This window comes from Myotis lucifugus, unplaced genomic scaffold (genome assembly GCF_000147115.1).
Source record: "Myotis lucifugus unplaced genomic scaffold, Myoluc2.0 scaffold_1790, whole genome shotgun sequence".
Taxonomy (NCBI): Eukaryota; Metazoa; Chordata; class Mammalia; order Chiroptera; family Vespertilionidae; genus Myotis; species Myotis lucifugus.
In genome coordinates, this window is record NW_005872838.1 from 14,253 (window position 1) to 38,632 (window position 24,380).

Consider the following 24,380-nt stretch of genomic DNA (forward strand, 5'->3'; position numbering starts at 1 on the left):
TGAACCAAACCAGCCAGGGCGCCACCACTAATTTTTAAGATTGTTTATTTATAAAGCATTATAATTAGTAAGTATATATTATACTTTACGTATAACCATAAATAGTAATGGTATTTATTTATATTTATTTAGAATATTTACTATTTTTATGTTTACATAAGTACATAGTAATTTCTTTAAAAAAACACACACAAGTCAATTTTGAATCCTTAATCCCTTGGTTTTAAATGGAAGTTATCAGAGGTAATAGAATTTGCTAAAAAAATTTTCTACACAACTTAGATTGAAAAATCGAATGAACTAATCAGAACCCACATTTTGGTACATTCTTCCTATTGGGCAAATATTGCTTCCTCTGGCCTTAAGTGCGGCCTCCCTTCCAAGAGGACAGAAATTATTTCGTTCTCTTTCCCTCCAATGCTAAACAAATCTGAAGTTTTTGTAAAAATGACATTAATTCTAGTTGGAGAAGATACTTAAAATAGCATTTTTCTGTAGGTCATACCTCCATAACATTGTAAATCCCTTGCTGGAGCCCTAAATGGGTTTGGCTCAGTGGATGGAGCATCGGCCTGCAGACTGAAGGGTCCCAGGTTCGATTCTGGTCAAGGGCATGTACCTTGGTTGCGGGCACATCCCCAGTGGGGGAGTGCAGGAGGCAGCTGATCGGTGTTTCTAATTCTCTATCCCTCTCCCTTCCTCATTGTAAAAAGTCAATAAAATATATTTAAAATAAATAAATAAATAAAATACAGACGCACTTAGAAAAGATAAAAGGCACCAGACCAAACGCGAGGCATCACACTCCCCGCTGTACCGAGCCCCGTACCTGGGCCCAGACTTTACTCCTACATCTACTCCCGGGCAGTGCCCCAGAGGCCGGGCCCTCAACCCGGCCGGGACCACCGGATCCTTCCCGCCGGCTCCCGGGCCGCCCTCTGCTTCTTCCTCTCAAACAACCTCCCAGCCTGGTCCCGGGAACCGAGAGGCGCGGGCCACCCAGGGACACCCGCCACCTGCGGGTGCCCCGCTCCGCTCGCCCGCTCCCGAAACCTGCCCGCGCGAGGCTGCCAGCACTGGGGAACGCCCCCTAGCGCCCGCCGCTTCCCGCGCATGCTCTCTGGCTTGACCAGGGTCTCGGTGAAGCCCGCCAGAGTGAAAATCCACTTCTCCGGATTTTGGAGGTGACCCGGAAGACTCGTACAAAACACTAGCTCCGCGGAGGAGGAAGGGGCCTGGCGGTCACTGAGAGCCGACCGGAAGAGGCTGCCCACAAAACCCGGAAAACTCTTCCCGATCCACTGCCGGCGTCCCTGCGACCGGACATGCGCAGTAACCTGCCCGGCGGCAGCGGCGGCGGCCACGGCGTTGGCCGCGTCTCCGCAGCCGGAAGGTTCGGCTGTTTCAGGCCGGCGGCCCGACCCCTCCTGGGCCATGTCGGCCCAGGGCGACTGCGAGTTCCTGGTGCAGCGAGCCCGCGAGTTGGTGCAGCAGGACCTGTGGGCGGCCAAGGCGTGGCTGATCACGGCCCGCAGCCTCTACCCCGCCGACTTCAACATCCAGGTGAGGTCGGGCCCTGCGCGCTCCGCCTCGGGGAGGTGTAAGCCGCTGCGGCGCCCGGCTGCCCGGGAAGGGCCGCTCCTGCCCGCCCGCCTCCCCTCCCTTTTCCCCTCCTTTCCCCCTTCTCTCCACCTCCTCCCGACCCGTCCTCCCAAGCCTTCTCCCCCGACGCCAGCGCCTGCAGACCCCGCGAACGCCCTGGAGCTCGGGTCTGGTGGGAGGTGTGGCGCGCGTTGACCGCTGTGTGGCCCCGACCGCACACCAACGCCTCTAGGAAAGGCTCCGATCGTTCCTGTATCACGATGGCAGCCGTCTGTGCAGCGCCTTCTACTTTTAAGACATTATTGCACTGACCCCGGGACCCCAGCCCTGCGGCCCGGCGGGGGCGGGGGCCTGACGGTCTGGTCTGTGTTGCAGTACGAGATGTACACCATCGAGCGGAACGCGGAGCGCACCAACCCCGCGGGGAGGCTGCTGTACGACATGTGAGTGAGCGGGCGCGGGCCGCCTGCGGTTTGTTCCGTGGAGGGGGCATGGCAGGAAGATTCCCCTTCAGCCACATCCCGCCTTCGCTATGACTCGAGTCCTAACGTTCGTTGCTGGCATGCCCTCTGCAGAGAAGTCTTAATGTTTCTTGTTAAAACTCTGCTGTCCAAGAATTTCTTTTATTTTGGAAATAATACATGATGCTCTATTATCAGTGGTTCTCAACCTTCCTAATGCCACGACCCTTCAATACAGTTCCTTATGTTGTGGTGACCCCCAACCATAAAATTATTTTCGTTGCTACTTCATAACTGTAATTTTGCTACTGTTAGGAATCGTAATGGAAATATCTGATATGCAGGATGTATTTTCATTGTTACAAATTGGACATAATTAAAGCATAGTGATTAATCACAAAAACAGTATGTAATTATATATGTGTTTTCCGATGGTCTTAGGCGACCCCTGCGAAAGGGCTGTTCGACCCCCAAAGGGGTCGCGACCCACAGGTTGAGAACCTCTGCTCTATATAGACGTTAAAACAATACTGAAGCATGCAGAATAAAAAGTGAAAGCCTGCCCCCCTCCCGCCTCCTAAATTCCGCCAGAGTTAAGGTGTGTGTGTGTGTGAGAGATACACATACACACGATGCATATAGCACGTTTGGGGGGTGGATTACAAAAGCGAGATCATACTGATTATTCTGCAGCTGGCTTTCTTCACCCCCTTTTCCTGTAAGTAAAGGACCCCTTTTTCTGTTCGTAGGTAGAGATCTACTTCGTTCTTCTTCATGTCTGCATAGCATTTCATTACCACTCTTTTATTGGTAGTTTCCAAATTTGAAATTACAGTGTCCATAGGCAATATTGTACCCATGTTTTGATGTTTTCTGTAGAATAGATTCTACCTGGATTTCCCTAGTGAACGTTTGCACATTTTAAATGTTGATACACTGTCAAAGTGCTCTCTCTCCCCAAAATACCATTCCAATTTACATTTTCACTATTGGTGTATGCGTGTCCATTTTTCCATACCTTTGCCAACAGTGGATATTATCAGACTTTCAGATTTAAATGTTTGCCAATGTGATAGAAAATGGTATTTTGCTATTTTTAAATAGTTGTCTCCATTATATTCCTAATCTTTTCAAATGTTCTCTTTGGCTACTTGTGTTTTTTCTGTGATTTGCCTTTGCCCACTTTTTCTTTGGGTACCTTTTTTTTTCTTGTTGATATTTAGAAGTACTTTACACATATGAAATATTATCTTTTCTCTTGCAAAAATCTCAAAACTCTTGTGGGTACCCTCATTTTTTAAAATATGTTTTTATTGATTTTTTTTTTTTAGAGAGGAATGGAGAGAAAGAAAGATCAATATGAGAGAGAAACATCAATTGGTTGCCTCCAGTATGCACCCCAGCCAGGGACCGAACCCACAACCTTTTTGGTATGGGAAGTTCAACCATCTGAGCCACACTGGCCAGGGCTGATACCCTCATTTTTTTAAAATTAGTTTTTATTTTTATATCTTTTTTTTATTTTTATATCTTTATTTTGGTTTGTTTTAGTACATCTACGTATTCACTTGGAATAATGAAAAATGTGTTTTTATTCAAATGTTAATGTTCTTTGTTGGATATTATATAGAATCTGACATTTTAATTTAATGCATTCATTTTAAAACTAGGTTTGTGAATTTCCCAGATCAGCCGGTGGTATGGAGAGAAATCAGCATTATCACATCAGCATTAAGGAACGATTCACAGGATAAACAAACCCAATTTTTAAGAAGTAAGAATGGAGTAATTACTTAACAGTGTATAAGTTACTGTTTCTGGAATACCAAGTTAAATGTAGTAATTTCGCCAAAAAATGACATCTGTAATATTGGTAGCCATTTGTATGTTTTATTCTTGGCAGCGGAAGTCTGTACAAATGGTGTCACTTGGTCCCTGAAGCATTTGCTTAGACTCCTGTAAGCTTCCTTAAGGGATGTGGACTTATCAGTTAGTCCAGGGAACTGAATATATTTTTAACAGGTTTTACAGCAGTCAGAAAGTATCTGTACATTAGGCAGATCTTCACAAAACAGGAGAGAAACTTTAATGATTTATGACCTTTCTTTAAACCTTTACTCTGTGTTGGTTGCTATAGCCAATCAGATATTTCAAATTCTGGATAAAAAAGTAGACAGTGTAGGTCCTTTCACCTTAAACAAGTGCATGTTCTCTGTCTCAGCCAGCAACAAGCACTGTTGTGACCCTTCACATATCATTCTTGCCTTCTGGATCCCAAAAAGGTTTTTATGGTCATTCAACAAACATCTTGTGCCCAATACTGTCTGACCCAGAAGCCTTCTAGGTTGTAGGTGAAACCCAAGAACAGTGATTCTTCACATAGTATTTACTGTTCTGTATATAAAAATGCCTTACTTCCACTTTTGCTTCAGTGTTCTTTCTGAAAGGAACTTCTAAAAACATGATGTGCTGTGTACAGGTTTATTTGAAACTCTTCCTGGTCGGGTCCAGTGTGAAATGTTACTCAAGGTCACGGAACAATGCTTCAACACCTTGGAACGATCAGAAATGCTGCTGCTCCTTCTGAGACGCTTCCCTGAAACAGTGGTGCAGCATGGGGTAAGATTTGGTCCTTTCCTTTTCCTTAAGAGAACATAAAAGTCATCGACAAATTCATCAGTATGCTTAGGAGCTATAGTGGATATTGTAAAGCAGACGTTCTGAGGAACATTAGATAAGGTTGAACTTAAATCTTTGTCAGTAAAGCTAGAAGGATGTCACTATTACCAAACCATTAATTTCCAGTAGAAGTTGTTTTAGCAGTGTAAGGAAACAGTCACTGAGCTTTGAGTAAAGTTTTTTAAAATAATCTTATTCCAGTGTTTTCAAAAATGTGTTTGAATTTTAATGAGAGCCGTAGTGTATATTCTTAATAGACATGTTTTTCACATGCTTTTGCCCTATGAACATTGTTTTCTCTCTATTCATGCCCTTTTCTTATATCTGTAATAATTGAATGCTATTGGCAGGCTTTGGGAAATTTTAGGAATTTCCTTCTATTCTCCACAGACCCCTTGAGGTGTACATAATATCCACTTTACAGATGAGGGGACTGAATCTCCACTTTACAGATGAGGGAACTGAATCTTAAATGTTAGTAACTTTCCGTCAGTGGGAGAGTCAGGATTCAAATCATTAATCTTCCTACCGTTTCCTAGCTTTTGGTAGTCGCCAGCAGTCTGTCATTCCTCGGTTTGCAGCGACATCATTCCAGTTTCTGCCTCCATTGTCACATGGCCTGCTTCCTTGTGTGTCTGTGTCTTTACATGACCTTCTTATATAAGGTCATTGAGTTAGGTCCCACCCTAATCCAGTATGACCTCATCTTACCTAATTGTGTCTACAAAGAGCTCACATTTTGTAAGGTAAAATCTGTGTAAGGTCACATTCTGAGGGTCTGGGTGGACATGAATTTTGGAGGGGACACTATTCAACCCAGTATAGTCCCTGATCATTACTCTGACTTTAAACTTTCTGTGCTGTGTAATCGTTCCCATTGTCCCACCCCAACCTTGTGCATGCCAAGTAGTCGCAAGGAAGATAATGCTGACATCTTGGTGGATTTGATAAGCCAGCTTTCTGCTATACTAGGGCATCAGTAATGGAAAGGTGGCTTAAAACTCCTAGTCTGTCCAGCCGAGTGCAGGCTGTACGACTGGCTACTCCAGACAACTCTTGAAAGTGATGTTTCATCCACATGACACATCTTGAGGTAGATAGTAGAGTTTTTTCCACATTTCTTAGAAAATCTCTACATCTCTATTATCATTCTAACTCTAGTTCCTGTGCATTCTTTACATTTCTTACACATTTTGTTAGGGTTTTAATATTACCATTTCAGAGGAAAATAACCAAGACAAAGTGATCTGTGGTCAGGTGAATTAGGGATTCCCTTCTGAGCTGTGTTGCTGATGTTTTTTTGTTTTCTAGTCTTTAATATGAAAATATTTGTTTTTCGGGAAGCTTAAATATACAAACTATGTGGTAAATTAAAAAAATACCTTATTGCCCTAACCTATTTGGCTTAGTGGTTAGAGTGTTGGGTCTTGGACTGAAGGGTCTCGGGTTCGATTCCTGTCAAGGGTGTGTACCTCAGTTGCAGGCTCGGCCCCTGGCCACGGTTGGGGCACATGCAGGAGGCAACCAACCGATGTGTCTCACATTGATGTTTCTCTCTCTGGCTCTCCCCTTCCCTTCCACTCTCTAAAAATCATTGGGGGGAAGAATATCCTCGAATGAGGATTAAAAACAAAAAAATCACATGTTTCTTCGTGTAATTCTGACATGTTAAACTGTAACACATTTAAATGATTAAATGTATTTTGAAACAGGTTGGCCTTGGGGAGGCACTGCTAGAGGCTGAAACCATTGAAGAACAAGAATCTCCTGTTAACTGCTTTAGAAAATTATTTGGTAAGAAAAATTGTATTTTATATTAAGTCCTTATGCTATGTAGAATATGCAGGGGTAAGTATCATTTCAGGGTTCAGGCCATTGGTAGAAAGCAAAGGAACTTTTCATATTTCGGCATTTAAATCATTGTTTATTTTTTCAGTCCAGAAAGCATTTTAAACAATTTCTAAGTTTTTGTAATGTCATATTTGATATCTCCCAAAGAATATGTGTGACTGTATATTTAAGTATGCAGTGTAATAATAAACAAACATCTTACCCACAATATAGAATCTGCCCGTGTTTTCTTGCTGACTTCACCCACTGGTGTGCCTCTGCACTGCAATTTTCAAATAAATGTGCCCCCCTGTACATTTTAGGTACTACATTAAGTGAACTCGAAAATAAATTTTGTTTTTGTCAGAACCCTAAGATAGACAATTGAACTATTTTTTTCTTATTTTTCCTCATCAACAGTTTGTGATGTCCTTCCTCTAATAATTAACAACCATGATGTTCGGTTGCCTGCCAATTTATTATACAAGTACTTGAACAAAGCAGCTGAATTTTATATCAATTATGTCACCAGGTCTACTCAGGTAGAGAATCAGCATCAAGGTAAGTAGGAATGTCCTACAATCTTGTTTAGACAGACTTTAGTAAAATTACAAAGTCAGAAATCCCTCAGCATGCTCATTATTCCCTCTGGATACATACCAGTTTGATAATGTTTCTAAAAGAAGGTTTCTAGAAAAGAAATACTGCAGTTAAGAGATGAGACTTTTCTGGACCCAATTTTACCCCTAAATTGCAACAGTTAACTTGTTGAACTCTATTTATACACTGAGCTTTATACATGTACCACAGCTCAAAGTCACTTCCTACATTACCAATGGCCAGTGTAGGTCCTTGAACAAGACACAACATGTTGAGATTCTGTGCTCTAGCTTTTTGAATGGGGAGTGATTTTTTTTTCCTCTATCAAGTACCATATAAACCAGTGGTTCTCAACCTGTGGGTCGCGACCCCTTTGGCAGTCAAATGACCCTTTCACAGGGGTCGCCTAAGACCATCCTGCATATCAGATATTTACATTATGATTCATAACAGTAGCAACATTACAGTTATGAAGTAGCAACGAAAATAATTTTATGGTTGGGTCACAACATGAGGAACTGTATTAAAAGGGCCAGAAGGTTGAGAACCACTGATATAAACAGTTAAGTAGTAATGTTAATTGCAGGCTTTTTTTTTCTTACATCTCAGGTGTGCAGGAAACCTCTGATTTAATGTCACCTAGCAAACGTAGCTCTCAGAAGTACATAATAGAAGGATTGACTGAAAAATCATCCCAGATTGTGGACCCTTGGGAGAGGTTGTTTAAGATTTTGAATGTTGTTGGAATGAGATGTGAATGGCAGATGGATAAAGGAAGACGGTAAAAAAATTGTTCGTTTCTAGAACTACCTAACAAATCTTTGATAGCATAATCTCAGGATCCTAAGAAACAAAATAACTTTTTAATATATTAATATTAGAGTCCTGATGCACGAAATTTGTGCAAGGGCTCGGCCCTCGCAGCCCCGGCTGCCTCGGCCAGCCCTCACAGCCCCATTTTAGTCCGGAAGAATGGCCGGAAGGTCGTTTGGCTGTTTGGTCTAATTAGCATATTATTAAATAGGATATTGGTACATCTCTCTTTGGGTAAATTCTGTAACACACAGTATTTATGCAAAAGAGGGTAGTTTTTCATTTTATTAAAAGATTCCCAACAGAAATAGGAACTCTAAGATGATGTTGAGTTTGAAGTACTCCTTGATGTTCAGAGGAAAGAGAAGCTACTTGGCATTTTTGTTTCATAAAATATTGGTCTAATCACTGCTCTAATTCAGGAGAATTTGCAGCCATATGTGGACAATAAAGACTAGTTTTACATGCCTAAAATTACATTTGGTAAATGTAATGGCTCTCCTGGGACATTTCTCTTGACCTTTTGCTGACAAGCCCAGAGTAATTAAGCAAATTTTATCATTCTTCATCTTTCAGAAGCTATGGTGATATTTTGCATAGAATGAAGGATCTCTGCAGATACATGAACAACTTTGATAATGAAGCTCATGCAAAATATAAAAACCAAGTGGTTTATTCCACTATGTTGGTCTTCTTTAAGAATGCATTCCAGTATGTCAATAGCATACAGCCATCTCTCTTCCAAGGTTGGTTTAAGAATTTTAGAGTGTCCCAAAATACTGGCCTCAGTGGGGATGGTGAAGATAAAAATGCTTACCTTAACATTGTTCTCGGATCCAGATAATTGTGGGGTGAAAGCAGCGCTTTATTTAGTTATTGTTGGTTTATGTAAGTACATCTTCATTAAAAGTTTCTATGTCAAAAAATGTAGTGGCAATATGAAACTAAATGCAGACATTGAATGCCTGTATTTTGAAAAAGCAGCAGATGTAGCAAAGTATTGAAGTAGATTTCACAAAGACTTTGCAATAGGCAAAGACTTTTTAAATTTTATATATATATATATATATCTCGCTTCGGCAGCACATAGACTAAAATTGGAATGGTACAGAGAAAAAAATATATACATATAAATCCTGGAAAATAAGAAAAATACGAGCCCTAACCGTTTTGGCTCAGTGGATAGAGCATCGGCCTTCGGACTGAAAGGTCCCAGGTTCAATTCTGGTCAAGTGCATGTACCTTGGTTGCAGGCACATCCCCAGTAGGGGATGTGCAGGAGGCAGCTGGTCAATGTTTCTCTCATCGATGTTTCTAACTCTCTATCCCTCTTACTTCCTTTCTGTAAAAAATCAATAAAATATATTTAAAGAAAAAAAAAAAGAAAAATACGAGTGTGAAATCTCCCATAATTCTTCCAGTATAACACAGCTCCCATTTTTGTGTATTGCCTTATAGTCTTTTCATATATTAGATTTGTTTGGAATTTATAACCATCATGTACGTGTAATTTTGTAGCCTTACTTTTTTTGGTAATTTTATGATTCATGATTATGGTAAAAAATTTGTAAAAACGTAAGAACAAATACAAAAAAGGAACTTTTTTTTTTGTTATCTGCTACTGTTGGGAGAACCCCTGTTAACAATTGGTGTATACCTGTACAGTCTTTTTCTATACATATACACTTGTTTGTTTTCCTAATTGGGGCCACACTGTACAAATTTTTAATGACCTATATTTTTACATGAAAGTTGAGTAAACTTCCACCTGATATTAAGTGTTGTTTTCCTTGCTACATTTTTAATTGTTGGTGTTTTACCCCACCCATAGGTCCTAATGCCCCAAGCCAAGTTCCACTGGTTCTCCTGGAGGATGTATCAAATGTGTATGGTGATATAGAAATTGATCGTAATAAACACATACATAAAAAGAGGAAACTGGCAGAAGGAAGAGAAAAACCCATGGTAATCCTTTTCAGTGATTATTAATAGATTATATGTTTATGATTTTTTTTAGAAATTAGTCTGTAAAATATGGTTTTGGAACTAAATTGATAAAGCTTAGGTTTTAGTTATAACATGTAGTTACTGTATAACTCAGTGGTTCCTAGCTAGAAGTAATTTTGACCCCTAGGGACACTTGACAATATCTGAGGACTTTGTTGTTGTTGTTAATCCTCACTCAAGGATATTTTTCCATTGCTTTTTAGAGGGAGTGGAAAGGAGGGAGAGAGACAGAAACATCGGTGTGTCTGACACATCAATTGGTTGCCTCCTGCATATGCCCCAACCAAGGCCAGGGATCAAGCCTGCAACCAAGGCGTGTACCCTTGACCAGAATCGAATCCGGGACCCTTCAGTCTGCGGGCTGACTCACTATCCACTGAGCAAAACTGGCCGGGGCAGAGGACATTTTTGATGGTCATATCATCGCTGGGTGGGGAAGGGTTGCTGTTAGTATGTGGTGAGTAGAGGCAGGGATAACGGCCAGAAAGTCTACAGTACACAGGAAACCCCACAACAAAGAGTGATCGTGTTCTTCACATTCTCCAAGCAGAGTTCCGACGACGAGGACTGTTCAGCCAAAGGAAGGAATCGTCACATTGTCATCAATAAAGCAGAACTTGCGAACTCAATTGAAGTGTTAGAAAGCTTTAAGTTGGCCAGGGAGAGCTGGGAGTTGCTCTATTCCCTAGAATTCCTTGACAAGGGTAAGAATATGCTTGTCCTATTAGTGCTGTTTAATTTTTTTATATAAAATCATTGTGCTAAAAAAATTACTTGATATGTCAAGTCATTTATGACTAAATTAAGACCTAATCAGTTATTAATATTCAAATAACCATTCACCTCTTAGCTTCTGCTCTGAGTGTATATTATAATCAGGGTTGGGGTGAAGTAGAGGGAGAGTTTTGGATCTTTTAAAATTTCTATTGCCGGCCTTTTTTTCCTGGGTTTGTTTGTTTTGTGCTTTTAATTATCCTGTCCTGTTGCTCTGTATCTTCCTTAACCACATGTAACTAAGAATACAAAAAGTAATGCTGTTTTCCATCTGCATTAACTCCACTGTCCAAAAACCTCAAAATCCAAATGCTATAGAAAGCCTGTTTTCTTTGAAGTATAGACATAAAAATAGGGTGTTTCATCTGAATAGTATTAAACTATTAAGTATATCAGCATTTCTTACAAATGACCAGCGCTTTGCTAACCAACGTATTTTTGCCATCCTTTGGAGTCAAGGCTCATTACTTCCTTTTAGCCAGTGGACATTCATGCCTGTCCTGCTCTGTCACGTGCCTGTACAGAGCCCTTGGGCATGTTTCTAAGCAAATACAGCAGCATTCTGTTTCTCCTGTTGTATCTAGACTTGTGAGCATGTATGTGACTTTTCCTTTAGCTACAAATTGTCTTAAAAAGGAATAAAACTCTTAGTGTTGCATAGTATTTTAATGGGGTAAAAATAAAACAAGATCTTTTGGGCGGGGAGGAGCAAAGTAATTGAAAAGATAAATGAGGTAATATGTGAAAAGCATTTGGAACAGTTCTTGGCACATCGCATGTGCTCAGTAAATGTTGGTGCCTAATAAAATGTGCTTGTGTATTACTAAGTATTCTGTTCTAGCTGTACTGTCTAATTGAAGTTCTAGACCATTGTTTTAGAAATCAGAAATCAAACTCTACAATTACTGTCTATTTTTTGGTAATGTGTTTCTCTGGCTGTTGTTCTCTCTTACTGGGTTATTTAGTTCTGTTCAGTGTTACATATTTTTGGTAAATTTCCTTTGAATTCTCGCTCAGAATTTACACGAATTTGTTTGGCATGGAAGACGGATACTTGGCTTTGGTTAAGAATCTTCCTCACTGATATGATCATCTATCAGGTAGAGTCATGTCTGTTTTAAGCACCTGTGTCTGTACAGGATGACTGTTGCTAACCATCAGCATGCAAGATGTGTACGTCCCTCTGTGGACTATTAGTCCCTGCTCTGAAGACAGGTGTTCTGTCTCAGTGACGGAGGAATTGTGGTTCACTTTCATCTCACAGTAACTCCAAAACAGCACGGCTGCATCTTCTGTATTACTTTTGGTATGTCCAGTCCAGTCCTTTGTAAAAATGAGATTTTTACTTTTCACTAAAAGATGGGTACTTCTCACTCCTCCCCCTCTCTACTCTGGTGAAGAGTTTCTGCCTTGCTCTGCTGTTGCAGAGCTCCTTATGCCTGGAATGGAGAGAGCAGACCATTCACTAATGGGATGGAGAGCTTTCATCCTCTGGTTGAAATGGACAGGTTGCTGCTTTCACCCCTCATAAAAGAGAAGTGGTCTTAGTAGTAAAATGTTGATGGAGGAATGGTATATTCAAAATGTACTTTATCAAAGGGCTTGCGTCATTTTATTTAGTCTTAAAGACCAGAAAGGCCGTTGCTAAGCCTCCTTATTCCTCCTTGGGTAATCAAGCAGAGGTACCTTATTTGTAGTTACTTGCTAATTGCTTAGGTAACTCAGGAGGTTGGTTTATTTGTTTTTAATGGCAGTATTTTTCCCCTTCTTGCTGTTTATCTTTCTAAGGGTCAATATAAAAAGGCAATAGCCAGCCTGCATCACTTAGCAGCTCTCCAGGGATCACTTCCTCAGCCACAGCTCACGGGACAGGGAACCTTGGAGCATCAGAGGGCGCTCATCCAGCTGGCCACCTGCCACTTTGCTCTAGGGGAGTACAGAGTGAGTACTGACACCTTGCTCAGGCCTCAGGGACACTCAGCTACCCTGGTTTCCTCCTCCTCCTGGAGTGGCTCTTTAATTCTGTGCATGTTTACTTTGAAATTTGGTCTTTCTGCCTAGATGTATTACCCAGTCTGCTGGGAAATCATGGTGATTTTTTGTACTTAATTTTCCCTCTACTATAGTTTCCCTGAAATTGGGCCTCGGTGCTTTATTATTGTTCTATTTTTTTGGAAGATTTCCTTCCTCCCTCCTTCCCTCCCTTCCTTCCTTCCTTCTTTCCTTTTCTTGCCCGAAATCCCTTCACAGTGGAATCAGTCCTGATGTACTGAACAGAAGGGGCCTTTACTAAGTGGGGAACGAGGTCTTACATTAGCTTATCTGAACCTCAGGGTATCTTTCTGGTTGTGAGCTCCAACTTCACAGGGTGGGGACAGTGTTCTTTATCTTGGATCTCTCACTACCTATCACAGTAGTTTGCACAGCTTCCATACTCAATAAATGTTTTAATTCAGTTCATACTATATGTTCTGTTTTGTTAATTTTTCTCTCTGGTGAGTTAGTAAATGTTGTAAAGACAAAAACATACTTCTTTGGGGTGCCACTATGCTATTTAATACATTGGTAGTTTGATTAAGTAGTAAGTTTTGTTTTGTTGGGTTTTTTTTAACAACAGAGAACGAGTTATTGTTCCCTCAGAGGTCTAGTACAGGATTTCACCGTACTGTTACTTTCCCTGTGTGTTGGACAAACAGCGATGGCCACTTAGGGTCTGGAGACATTGCCACAGACTCTGTGTGCAGTGTTGCCCAGTTGTACGCAGATAGTCAGCATGGTGTCGGGTTGCTTTCAGTGTCAGAAACTTCACATGAGCTCCTTCTCCTTGTCTCCTCAGATGACATGTGAAAAAGTCCTGGATTTGATGTGCTACATGGTGCTCCCCATTCAAGATGGAGGCAAATCACAGGAAGAACCTTCCAAAGTAAAGCCCAAATTTAGAAAAGGTACAGTGACAACTTTTCTTTTTATCTTGTAAAAAATAGCTTTAGGACCCAAGGCTGGGAAATTTTTTTATAATTCCTAATAAAATAGTACTGTGTGCTCTGCAGGGCTTGACAAAGTATAAAAAGTTAATCCCTTACCAAGCTTTTTCTTGGCTCTGATTTCTTAAGTAGCTGGAAGTCTGCCTTTCTTCCAGAGTTCTCTTCATTTCTTAAAGTTTCTGAACTCCTTTTCCTTCCTTTACCAATTCTAGGAATATGTAGATCGTACATATTCCTCTTGAGCTCTTTTGCGCTGCACTTCAAGTTGCATGTTGCTTAAAAACTACATAATTTAGCTGTCATGCTTATTATATAAGAAAGATTCACTATTACTGATCTAAATTTCTACCTTAAAAGTCAGAAAAAGATGAACACATTAAACCCAAAGAAAGTTGAAGACAGGAAATAATAACAATATGAGCAGTAATCAATGAAATAGAGAAAATTAATAAAGCTAACAGTTGGTTTTCTGCAAAGAACTAATAAAATTGATAAACCCTAACAAGGCTGATCCAGAAAAAAGTGAACACTGACTACCAGTATGAGGAATGAAAGGGGGAATGTCACTACAGAGCCTCCTAAATCAAGGACATTAAGTAAGTTATGAACAACATTATGCCAATAAATTCAACAATTTAGATGAAATGGAAAAATTCCTTGAAAAACACAACTTATCCAAATGGACACAAAACGAATTAGAAAATCTGGATGTTCCTATATCTATCAAAGAAATTAAGTTTGTTATCATAAATCTCCCACAGAGAAAACTCCAGTTCCAGATGGCTTCACTGGTGAATTCTACTAAGCATTTAGGAAGAAATAATAACAATCCTAACCTGCATTCTTTGAGGAATAGAGGAAGAGGGCATACTTTTCAGTTCAGTTTTTAAGACCAACATAACTGATAGCAAAACCAAATGAGCATCACAAGAAACATTAAAGGCCAGTGCTCATCCTGAACCTAGATGCCAGAATCCTTAACTAAATAGTAGCAAGACAAATATAGCAAATATATAAGAAAGGTAATACAAATGACCGAGTATACAGGGAATGCAAAAGTCATTAACATTAAAAAATCAATAACTAATCCACCACATTAGCAGATGAAACAAAGAAGATCATGATTGTCTTAATAGGTAGAATTCAATTATGTTTACATTTATTATTCCTGATTTTAAAAATCTTAGCAAACTGAAAATAGAAGGAAACTTCCGTGACATCATACTTAACTATGAAATATTGAATGCTCCCCAGAATCAGCAGCAATAGAAGGATGTCTGCTCCCACCACTTCATTCAAAATAGTCTAGCCAATATAATAGGCAAGAAGAAGAGATAAAGGCATAAAGGTTGAAAAACACTGCCTTTATATACAGCAACATATTTGGCTACATAGAAAAGCCTAAGAAATCTCCAAATAGAATACATAGGGATAAATTTAATGAAAGTTATGTCAAAATCTTGTTCGTAGCCCTGGCTGATAATGGATCAGTTCGTTGGAGTGTCATCCTGTACACTGAAAGGTGATGGGTTTGGTTTCGGTCAGGGTACCTACCCAGGTTGCAGGTTCAATTCCCCTTTCTGGGTGCATCCAAGAGGCAACCAGTTGGTGTTTCTGTGTCTGTCTGTCTCTCTCTCTCCCTCTTCCTCTCCCTCTCTCTTCCTCCCTTCTTTCCCCTCTCCAAGATCCATCTTTTTAAAAATCATGTTTGTAGGTAGAAGACTCAGTATGGTTAAGGTACCAGTCATCCCCAACGTATCTGTAGATTCAGCAAGTTTAGGAAAGAAGATTGATAAACGAAATCCAGAGACCATTCAAAAACCAATTTCACCTCCACTACACATAATTGTGGTTTAACTATTTATGAAATCATGTGACTGTTGTTCATCCTTTTTTTTAGGAAAGCATCTTAAACATATGCTTTTCAAAGCTGTTTTTTGTTGTTGTTCTTTTTATATAATAACGAGCATATTGTGAACTTTTATTAGGTTCGGACCTGAAGCTTCTGCCTTGTACCAGCAAGGCTATCATGCCGTACTGCCTGCATTTAATGCTAGCTTGTTTTAAGGTAAGCTTAAAGTTGTGGGAAAGTTCATTTTGTGTGAAAGAAATTTCATTTGGAATATTGTTCGGATGATTCAGAATGACTTGACTTCAGAACTTTGAGAACAAATGTTAGTTTAGTCCTTTGCAAATGCAGGTGGTGTAGTGAGGAAAGTGTGTGGGCTAGGAGTGAACAGACATTTATTAAATACTCACTGCACTGGGCGAAGATGAGTAGGAAGTGATCCCCATCCTTGAGAAGTTTACAAATAATAGTGGGACAAATATGCAAATAACCTTGCTTATAGCAGGGTTCATTATATATTTATGAATCACTATACAATTCAGAATATATTAGTTACAGAAGAAGGGATTGTAAATGTTGGGTTCATAGAGGGATAGTGAGTGTAATATCATAAAGATACAGTGGGTGGAAGCGTTTCAGGCATAAGGATGAACCCCAGCAAAGGCCCCGCAGAGTTGGGAAGGTTAAGGACTTGACAGAATGCCAGGCGCTCGGCTGCAGCGCTGTGGAGCCTTAGCGTAGACAGGTTTTATGAGCAAGAGGGCGATAATGCTGGGTGGGTCTCACTTTACAGTAGTTATTCCAAACTTACCTCCTCATCACAATCACTTGGAAGTGTGATTTTAGGCCTCGCTGCTCACTTAGATCAGAAAGTCCTCTGTCAGTTTCTCCAGTTCACACTGCTGTTTACTTCCTTTTTGCTCACTACCTTTCTCTCTCCCCGAGTCCATGTTTTCAATCCCTTCTCTCCTAGAGGGTTTCTTGCCCACCCTCCTCTCCCAACTGTCTCCTTGAAAGAAATCCCCCAATTCTTGTCTCTGTTATATAGACCACTCTGCTTTCTCCAGCCCTTACTCCCAAATTCAAAGCTTCAGGCCCACTGTGCGTGCCCAGGTTCCATCAGATACCATGTAAACCCTGCCAACCCCATGCGCACAGTGCGGGGGTGGGGGGCTGAGGCTTCTCTCAGGATTCCCTCCTCCGTAGGCAGTTGTGTGCTGCTTGCAAGGCAGGTTTGTTTTCTACTGTGTTCCCTTCTTACTCTAATGACTTTGATAATGCATTTTCAAATAATAGCATTTTTTTAAGGAAGTGATATCTGGTGTATTTTGGATTGCCCCATGATTTCCTTTTCCTTCTGTGTTTGCATCAACCCTTGTCTTGCAGCTTAGAGCTTTCACGGACAGCAGGGATGACATGGCTCTGGGGCATGTGATCGTATTGCTTCAGCAGGAGTGGCCTCGGGGAGAGAATCTTTTCTTGAAAGCTGTCAATAAGATTTGCCAACAAGGAAATTTCCAATATGAGAATTTTTTCAATTATGTTACAAGTATCCTTTTTCTTGGTTAAGCATAAGAAATTCTGATTTTTTTTTTTTTTTATGAATGCATGTTCCAAAAACAAGTGGCCCGTTCTGGATAGAAATAATGGTTTTCACTATTTGAGGGGAAAAGAGAAGGAATGGGGATCCAAAGTGGGACATTTGCCATTGGTCTTGTGAAAGTCATAAAAAATAAAAGGTTTCAAGGAGGTCATGTAAGGAATCAGGAACATCAACAGCCCTGTTCATTTTCTATTTCCAGGGACTTCTGGGGAGGTGCCCAGATGCCTAAAGTAGTAGCCTACAGGTTCCTAACAGGCCCAGAGTTGCTGGTGTGGCCATAGGGTATATAACAGCTCACTGGCCTCCATCTTTCACAAGCGAGCCTCCTGGGCATCAGCCGTCCCCTGGGATCAGTTGGAGTTCTACTCACGGCTGCTGAGTGCTCACCACATGTGCAGCCCAGCAGTCGCTTTCAGTGATAAGAAGTGTTGTGTTCGTGCTGTCTGTTAGGGAAAGACCACATTTGAATGGAAGGTTATGTGTCAGTTTGGTGTTTCTACTTTATCGCTTATCTCAACACATTATTTTTGAGTTGCGAGAAATCTAATAGCCTTGTCCAAGTGCCTAGAGCAATAGTTCTTACCGTTTTTTGGGATACAATGCCTCTCATTTCTTATTGAGAAAACAAAAGATTTTGCTCTTATGATCATAGAGAATTTTATATTGCCATCTCTGTGAAAAACAGGTTTACCTTTGTGAGGTAGTTTGGTTGGTGTAAGAATCATTAGCTTTGGAATCAGAGGGACCTGGGTTCCAATACTGACTCTCCAGCTGTCATGGGGTGTTAGTTCCTCAATTGCTATAAGGCGGTTTCCTCATCCAAGAGACCAGGGCACCTTGTTCTCACACGTGGTTAACCTGAATCTGACCTGCAGATATTGACATGCTGGAGGAATTTGCCTACCTAAGAACTCAGGAAGGTGGGAAAATCCATCTGGAATTACTGCCCAATCAAGGAATGCTGATCAAGTAAGCAGACTGTCTTTTGCTCTCCCCTGCTAAATGCTCACCTTTTGCGTGCTTATAGGAAATGTTTGTAAATTTCTATACCTTTTACAAATTTAATAGAAAGGAATCCAAACCTAGTCTCTGTTTTTGAGAGTAGATTTGATTCTGGTGCCTTTTGAAAGGCTTGGCGTTTCCTTAATGACATTTTTGACCAAACATTATTTAAACGAGGATGTTTTTGTCACTTCTGAAACTATTTCACTAAACATAAGTCTCATTCGTGGTATCTTTTCCTTTCTAAAATTTACAGACTAAGTCAATAAATGTCAGATTAAACATAGAGTGCTTTTAATGAAAAAAAGCCACGCTTAATTGAAATACCAGATTAGGATAAGTCATCAGGGAAACTATAGACTTTGGTTATAAACTGTACTTGAATTTCACTGTTGAACGGAGACCCACCTCAGCAATCCTCACTGCTTATATAGCACAAAGGAAAATAGCCCAGGCTAGGGCCTCCAGGTTCACACCTGGCCCAAGAAATGATGGTGGTGCTTGGTCTCAGGCATGCCCTCCCACACCTAGAGGAAGTTGGTGACCATTTATGATTTTTAAATAGCTCATAAATCTTGCTTCTCTCCTTCAATCCTCATCATGGTTTGGATGATATAGCCTCTGTGCTGTAAATGCCACGCTTAGTGTGATTTTCATACTTCCTCCTCTGCGTCCTGCATAGTCAGCGTGTCTTAAGTCAGCGTTCGAGTCACTGCAGGAGACTGACCCAGAGGGAGAAGGCAGTGCTCCTAAGGCTGAAAACGTCTTCCTTTCTCCCTCACTTGTGACCTGAGCGAGTATTAGTTGTTGACGGAGAAATAGCCACAGCTTGTTCTGTCTCTCAAGTCTTAGAAATGTTAGGAGAAGGAGGTAAGAGCAGTTCATTCTGGATTTCTGTGACCGCAGTAATTTGTGCAAAGCAGACACATGCTGTCAATAGTAGGGTCTTATGGAATCCAGTCTAAAGAAAGGGAAGACTCAGTGGGGTTCTTGTCCTTCATCTTAAAAATGTTATTAATAGTCTCAACATTTAAAATAAAAGAACAAATGCTCTTTTAAAAGAAAATGAGACCTTTATAAATTCGGTTGCTTCAGCAAGATGGACTGGGCATGCTCATCTTCCCATCTCCATTCACTTTCCAAAGACTGAACACGAACTGGGGAAATAATTGCATGGGTCAAATATTCTTAACAGTGTTTGAGAATGAAGATTCGTTTTGACATGGGAGCCTACATAACCCCTTTATGTTGTGATTTTGTGATTTCTTTTCTAGGTTTGAGGCTGGGTATACAAACATAGCTTTTTCGTTAATTCCCACTAACACTCATCGTACAAATTATAATATATAGACAGCCTTAGTAGAACCAACTCCATTTACTTAGGAGTAAACTTACAGAAGATTCTCACTTTGCTTCAAGGGTGGGGAACCTTTTTTCTGCCCAGGACCATTTGGATATTTATAACATCATTCGCAGGCCATAAAAAATTATCAGCTTAAAAATTAGCCTGCTGTATTTGGTCACTCAATTAACTCACCCCTAATGTCTTGACAGGGCCAGACCAAATTATTTCGCAGGCCTTCTATGGGCTGGACATTCCCCACCCCTGGTTTAGATACTGCTTAACTGTTTGTGGAAGTGGGAAAGAATAGATTGCCAAAAAATCACCAGTTGAATTTCAAAGTTTATTTACACTGAATCTTTCTTTTTTAGCCAATTTTTACTGAGCTAAACAGTGACGGGTACATGCAGACAACCCCTGAGATAGGGGGCTTGGACACCCACATAATAAGGCAAAGCGTTGTTTAGGATACACAGCATGTATTTCTAGGTTTTGGGAGGTAACTCCATGCCCCTGCTGTGGTCAACATAACCCTTAATTTCTAGACCCTAAACTTCGCAGGAAACCTGTTTGAAAGCAGGAATAAGATTGCTACTTAGTGAGCTGCCCCTGTAGGAATTTGCCCAGTCGTCACTAAGTGAGTCTCAAAGCCCATTTGAAGCCTGCATTTCCAATTACTTATGCCTAACCTACAGCGGGAGAAGCAAGCGGCATAAGCCAGAGCATTCTTGCCAATTGAGGTACGGTGAAATCTTGAGTAAAACTATATTCCTTTTCCCTTTGGGTTGCAAACAAATTCTCTGCAGGCTTGTGGGTGGCCCCTGCAGCTGAGTGGCAGAGATGTGAGCACTGTACAGCCCCTCCCCTTGGGTAAGGTTGTGAGTCCATCCTAGTTGTGGCATCTCGGATGCGAGCAGGTACAGTACGAACACTGGGCACCGGGGGCCTGCCCCACAGGAGGGATACGCTCTTCATTTGTTACATAGACATTTTGCTCTTATGTATTTTAAAGCAGAGAAAAATTTCTGTGCTGATATTTGCAGTATCTTAGTTGCATTAGACTGGATGAAGTAGGAAACGGTGTCCTATGTATGCTTTGAATAGGATGGATAATAATCTGTGAGGTATCACCCAGCTAATGTACTAAATCTTTGTTGTTACAGAATTCTGCAAAGCCATGGGTCCCAGGCTCTTTCCCCTCCCATCCCCCATTTTTCCTTTTCTCAGTACTTTTTTGAAATTCAAACTAACCTTCCTTTATCAAAAACATTGCCAGCCCCTCTAGTCCTCTTGGAAGGGCCTCTTCAATTTGGGGCTTCAGTCCCATCAAGGATGGTTACAAAAAGTCACCAGGTTTATTTCTAGGACTGGCGTGAGCATGAGAAGAGTGGAGAGTGAAGGAGGCTGGATTTGAAAACACGACTTCTCAAATGTTCACCCCTCTCCCCACTGCCATTCAATTGCATCTCATCGTCCTCTTCCTCAGTGGTTGCTTTTTATGCCAAATCTCAAGTGGGCTGAGCGCGGGGACCAGGAACCAAGATGCCTCTGGCCGCGCCCCAGCAGCGGGTGCAGTGAGAGCCGCGGCCAGGGGCCTGCAGTTAAAGGGTTTCTGTATAGTCTGCTTCCCGTCCTGTGCCTTTTCTCTGGAGTGTTGTTTTTGCAGTGCAGGGTGAGTCGGTGTGGGTGTTTGAATGCTGCCGTTTGCTGTTTTTTAAAGGCCTACTAGCCCTCCCATGGGGTTACTGCAGCAGGAATTCTTACCTGTGCTTCAGCCCAGCATACAGACTGCTGACAGGTACCAAGTGGAAAACACCTGCTCATATAGTGTGCTGTTTTGTCAACATGTTTTACTGCCCATGGTCTTCAGCTCTTTGTTCCTCAGTGCTCTTTTCCATGCTTTCTTTATTTTTTAATTTGTTCTGCATTCCTTGGCAAACCATCTGGTTGTAATATTGTAACATTTCTTATTTTTTTGCCATAAGTTGCCAGTGTTTTTGTGTTCGGTTTAAAAATCATTATGGAACTGGAAAAACATGAAAGTTATATAAAACTGTGTCAGATTGAGTGCACATTAGGCACTGAACTCTTCTTTTGAGAAAGTGTAAGGCATTCCGTTATAAACATTGGAGGATGCTAAAGCTTATTTTAAGTAAATGTTTACTCCTGAGTTTTTAAATGAGTGACCAGTGTTAAGATTTCGGTCTCAACAGGCATTAGCACAGTATACTCGCCTGTCGCCGATACTGGTTTTTCAGACCTTGTCTTTCTGAATTAAAAATATTGGGTAGCTAGAATATCACGGTTATTAGCTGATTTATCCTGTTCTTAAACCATAAGAGCTAATTCTCTCCTTCATCTAAATTTACCAGAGGCATAGAGGCTCTGACAGACACATGACTGAGTTGTGCTGCTCTGTATATATGTGAAACAGTACCTTTGAACCACGATCAGCAGGATACAGTTTATTATATTTGTACTAGTTTTAATTTACTAGTAGAGAGTTTGCTTTGCACCATCAATGCCCTTGACTGTCTGCAAATACCAGTAACTTTTGGTTGGTCAGAGAGTCGGCTCCAATTTGGGGTTGCAGGCTGGCTCCCAGAAATGCAGTGTCTCAGGACAGCCTAAGGTCTGTCTGTTCCCAGTGGGACTCGTGGCCTCGGCCTGACACTGTGTCCTAATTGCCAAGTGAACCAGCCAGACGTCACTAGAAAAGTCCGCAAGAACTGCGTGTGTTCCCCGCGGCACCGCTGTTCTGCTGCGTAGTTCCCAGCATTGCGGCGTGCCCAGTAATGTCACTACCAGCCTGACAAGGCTGGGGGTCTTTCTTTGCAACTTTATGACTTTGTTGTACTTGTTTTATATGCTAGTACAAGTTTTAAAAAAACAAACATTTTAGAGTGGTTTCAATGGTGTTGTTTTGACCAACACATAAATATCTAATTTTAGTATATATGCTGCTGAAGCGAGCACATAAAAATCTAATTTTAATCCCTGTTACTGTGTCTGAGGGAAGTGAGGCAGTAGGGGTGGGGAATGGAGGTGGTTTCTGTTTGTCTAACCCACCAAATTACTGAACTGGTGTCAAAACTCCTTTCCTTTTCATTGAATCCATTGAGTTTTGCTAGATTTTTCTTTTCCTTCTTCACGTTGGTGTCTTTTCTGGGATTTCCTGTGTGGTTTCCCTTTCTAAAGCAGCGGTCGCCAACCTTTCGGACCTCACGGACCACGAGTGGTCGCGGACCACCGGTTGGCGACCGCTGCTCTGAAGCACACCCTGGAGAATGTAGCTGGAGATCTTTGCTTGTGCTCCCACGGGCCCTCCCACCAGCATGCAGGTCTGTGCACATGGACTGGATCCGGTCTTCAGGTGGCTTTTGCTGGCCTTTGACTATTGCTCAGTGACTGTGCTGCTCCCTCCCCGCGGGTGCCAGACTCTCTCTTGTCTTGGGAGCCAGCAGACCTGACCTGCTGGGCTCAGCACTTAGCAGAGCCGTCCTGTTTTGGCAGCAGGGGACAGAGATGTGCTTGTGACCGGTGGCTGAGCACAGTCCCTGAGCCCTTCACGGAGCCCCAGCCCCCGGGGCCAGGTGCCTAAGCTGTTTGGTGGCACTCATTTTGGTTCCCTCCTCCCTGCTGCTGCCTCTGCAGCCCACAGTAACTGAATTGTGCACAAGTCAGCGTAGGGATGCATAATGTCCAAGCTACAGGAGTTCAAAAGCGAAGCAGGTGGCATTTTACCGAACATTTAGATCTTTAAAATCTTCTTTTCTTGAGTGGGAAAGGTGTCTCTCTAGTTTTAAGTCTTTGAGAAGGAATGGGCAAAGGGGGCGGTTTGGTTAGGGCTTTTCTTTCTTTTTAAAATGTCTTATACTTAGATTTGAGGTAGGCTTTACTCCTACCCCAGAGGCCCCGCCCTGTAGAACCAGCGCTAACCACGGTGTCCCTCTGTTTCCCTGTTGCTGCCCTCAGGCACCACACGGTCACTCGGGGCATCACCAAGGGCGTGAAGGAGGACTTCCGCCTGGCCATGGAGCGCCAGGTGTCCCGCTGTGGAGAGAACTTGATGGTGGTGCTGCACAGGTTCTGCATCAACGAGAAGATCTTGCTTCTGCAGACTCTGACCTGACGGGAGCCCTTTCCGCCAGAGACGATACAAAAATTTGGGGGAGACGTGAAGCCTTGATAAATGTCGCTTCACACTTCTTAAAACGAAGAAATCCACCTAGGTTCTAACTCCTTGGCTACTTAAAAATAGTTCCCGAAAACCTGAGAAGCTACTTCTATTTTTTAAAAGTCACCTTTTTTGGTAATTTTTGTAAAACAAAAGAATCTGTTTTGTAAATAAAAAAATCATCCCAAATTTGGAGGTTTTAGAAATTTATTGTGGTGTGCTTTACTTTAAAACATTATTCCTTTGCCCAGCCACAGTGGCTCAGTGGTTGAGTGCCAACCTATGAACCAGGAGTTCACAGTTCGATTCATGGTCAGGCCACATGCCCGGATTGCAGGCTCTGTCCCCATTAGAGGCGGGGGGCGGGAGGGGGGGGGTGTGCAGGAGGCGGCCGACCAATGATTCTTTCTCATCGATGTTTCTATCTCTCCCTCTCCCTTCCTCTCTGAAAAAACATACATACATTATTCCTTCCATGATCTCAAGATTTTATTTTCCACATTTAGGCCGTGGTTAAAAATTCATATCAACACATCTAGACTTTTTCGTTCTGGGAATTTTAGTACCAAAAACCTGTATGCCAAAATGAACTTGTGAATTTCCGCTGAAGGAGCCATGGGATGAAGAGGCAGGGGTAGAGTTGGGGGTGGAGTGTCT

The 24,380-nt window shown here is 41.6% G+C and overlaps 1 protein-coding gene and 1 long non-coding RNA gene across 18 annotated transcripts; one reads left to right on the plus strand and one right to left on the minus strand.

The window, feature by feature from the left end:
* Positions 1–1,095: 1,095 nt before the first annotated feature.
* INTS10 (integrator complex subunit 10) lies at positions 1,096–23,929 on the plus strand. 17 transcript variants are annotated; one of them, XR_002827578.1, is made up of 19 exons: positions 1,336–1,563; positions 1,978–2,045; positions 3,734–3,837; positions 4,543–4,682; positions 6,455–6,536; positions 6,993–7,133; positions 7,782–7,953; positions 8,562–8,731; positions 9,817–9,950; positions 10,540–10,696; positions 11,784–11,866; positions 12,555–12,707; positions 13,603–13,711; positions 15,739–15,818; positions 16,986–17,148; positions 18,078–18,171; positions 19,479–20,286; positions 21,267–21,344; positions 23,522–23,585. XR_002827578.1 is itself a non-coding variant. In XM_014450162.2 (18 exons), exons 1-18 carry the CDS (start codon positions 1,435–1,437, stop codon positions 23,676–23,678), a joined length of 2,211 nt encoding a protein of 736 aa, XP_014305648.1. In that variant the 5' UTR covers positions 1,096–1,434; the 3' UTR covers positions 23,679–23,912. The 17 variants fall into 17 exon arrangements, 14 of the variants coding, with proteins under 14 accessions (XP_014305648.1, XP_006108187.1, XP_014305649.1 ...); XM_014450162.2 differs by lacking the exon at positions 19,479–20,286 and having other exon boundaries at positions 1,096–1,563; positions 10,543–10,696; positions 23,522–23,912; XM_014450161.2 differs by lacking the exon at positions 19,479–20,286 and having other exon boundaries at positions 1,101–1,563; positions 23,522–23,912.
* LOC111824493 lies at positions 3,932–5,903 on the minus strand. The gene is made up of 2 exons (XR_002827581.1): positions 5,272–5,903; positions 3,932–4,706 (listed from the first exon to the last, which is right to left on the minus strand). It is a non-coding gene; the product is annotated as an uncharacterized LOC111824493 (long non-coding RNA).
* Positions 23,930–24,380: the final 451 nt, after the last annotated feature.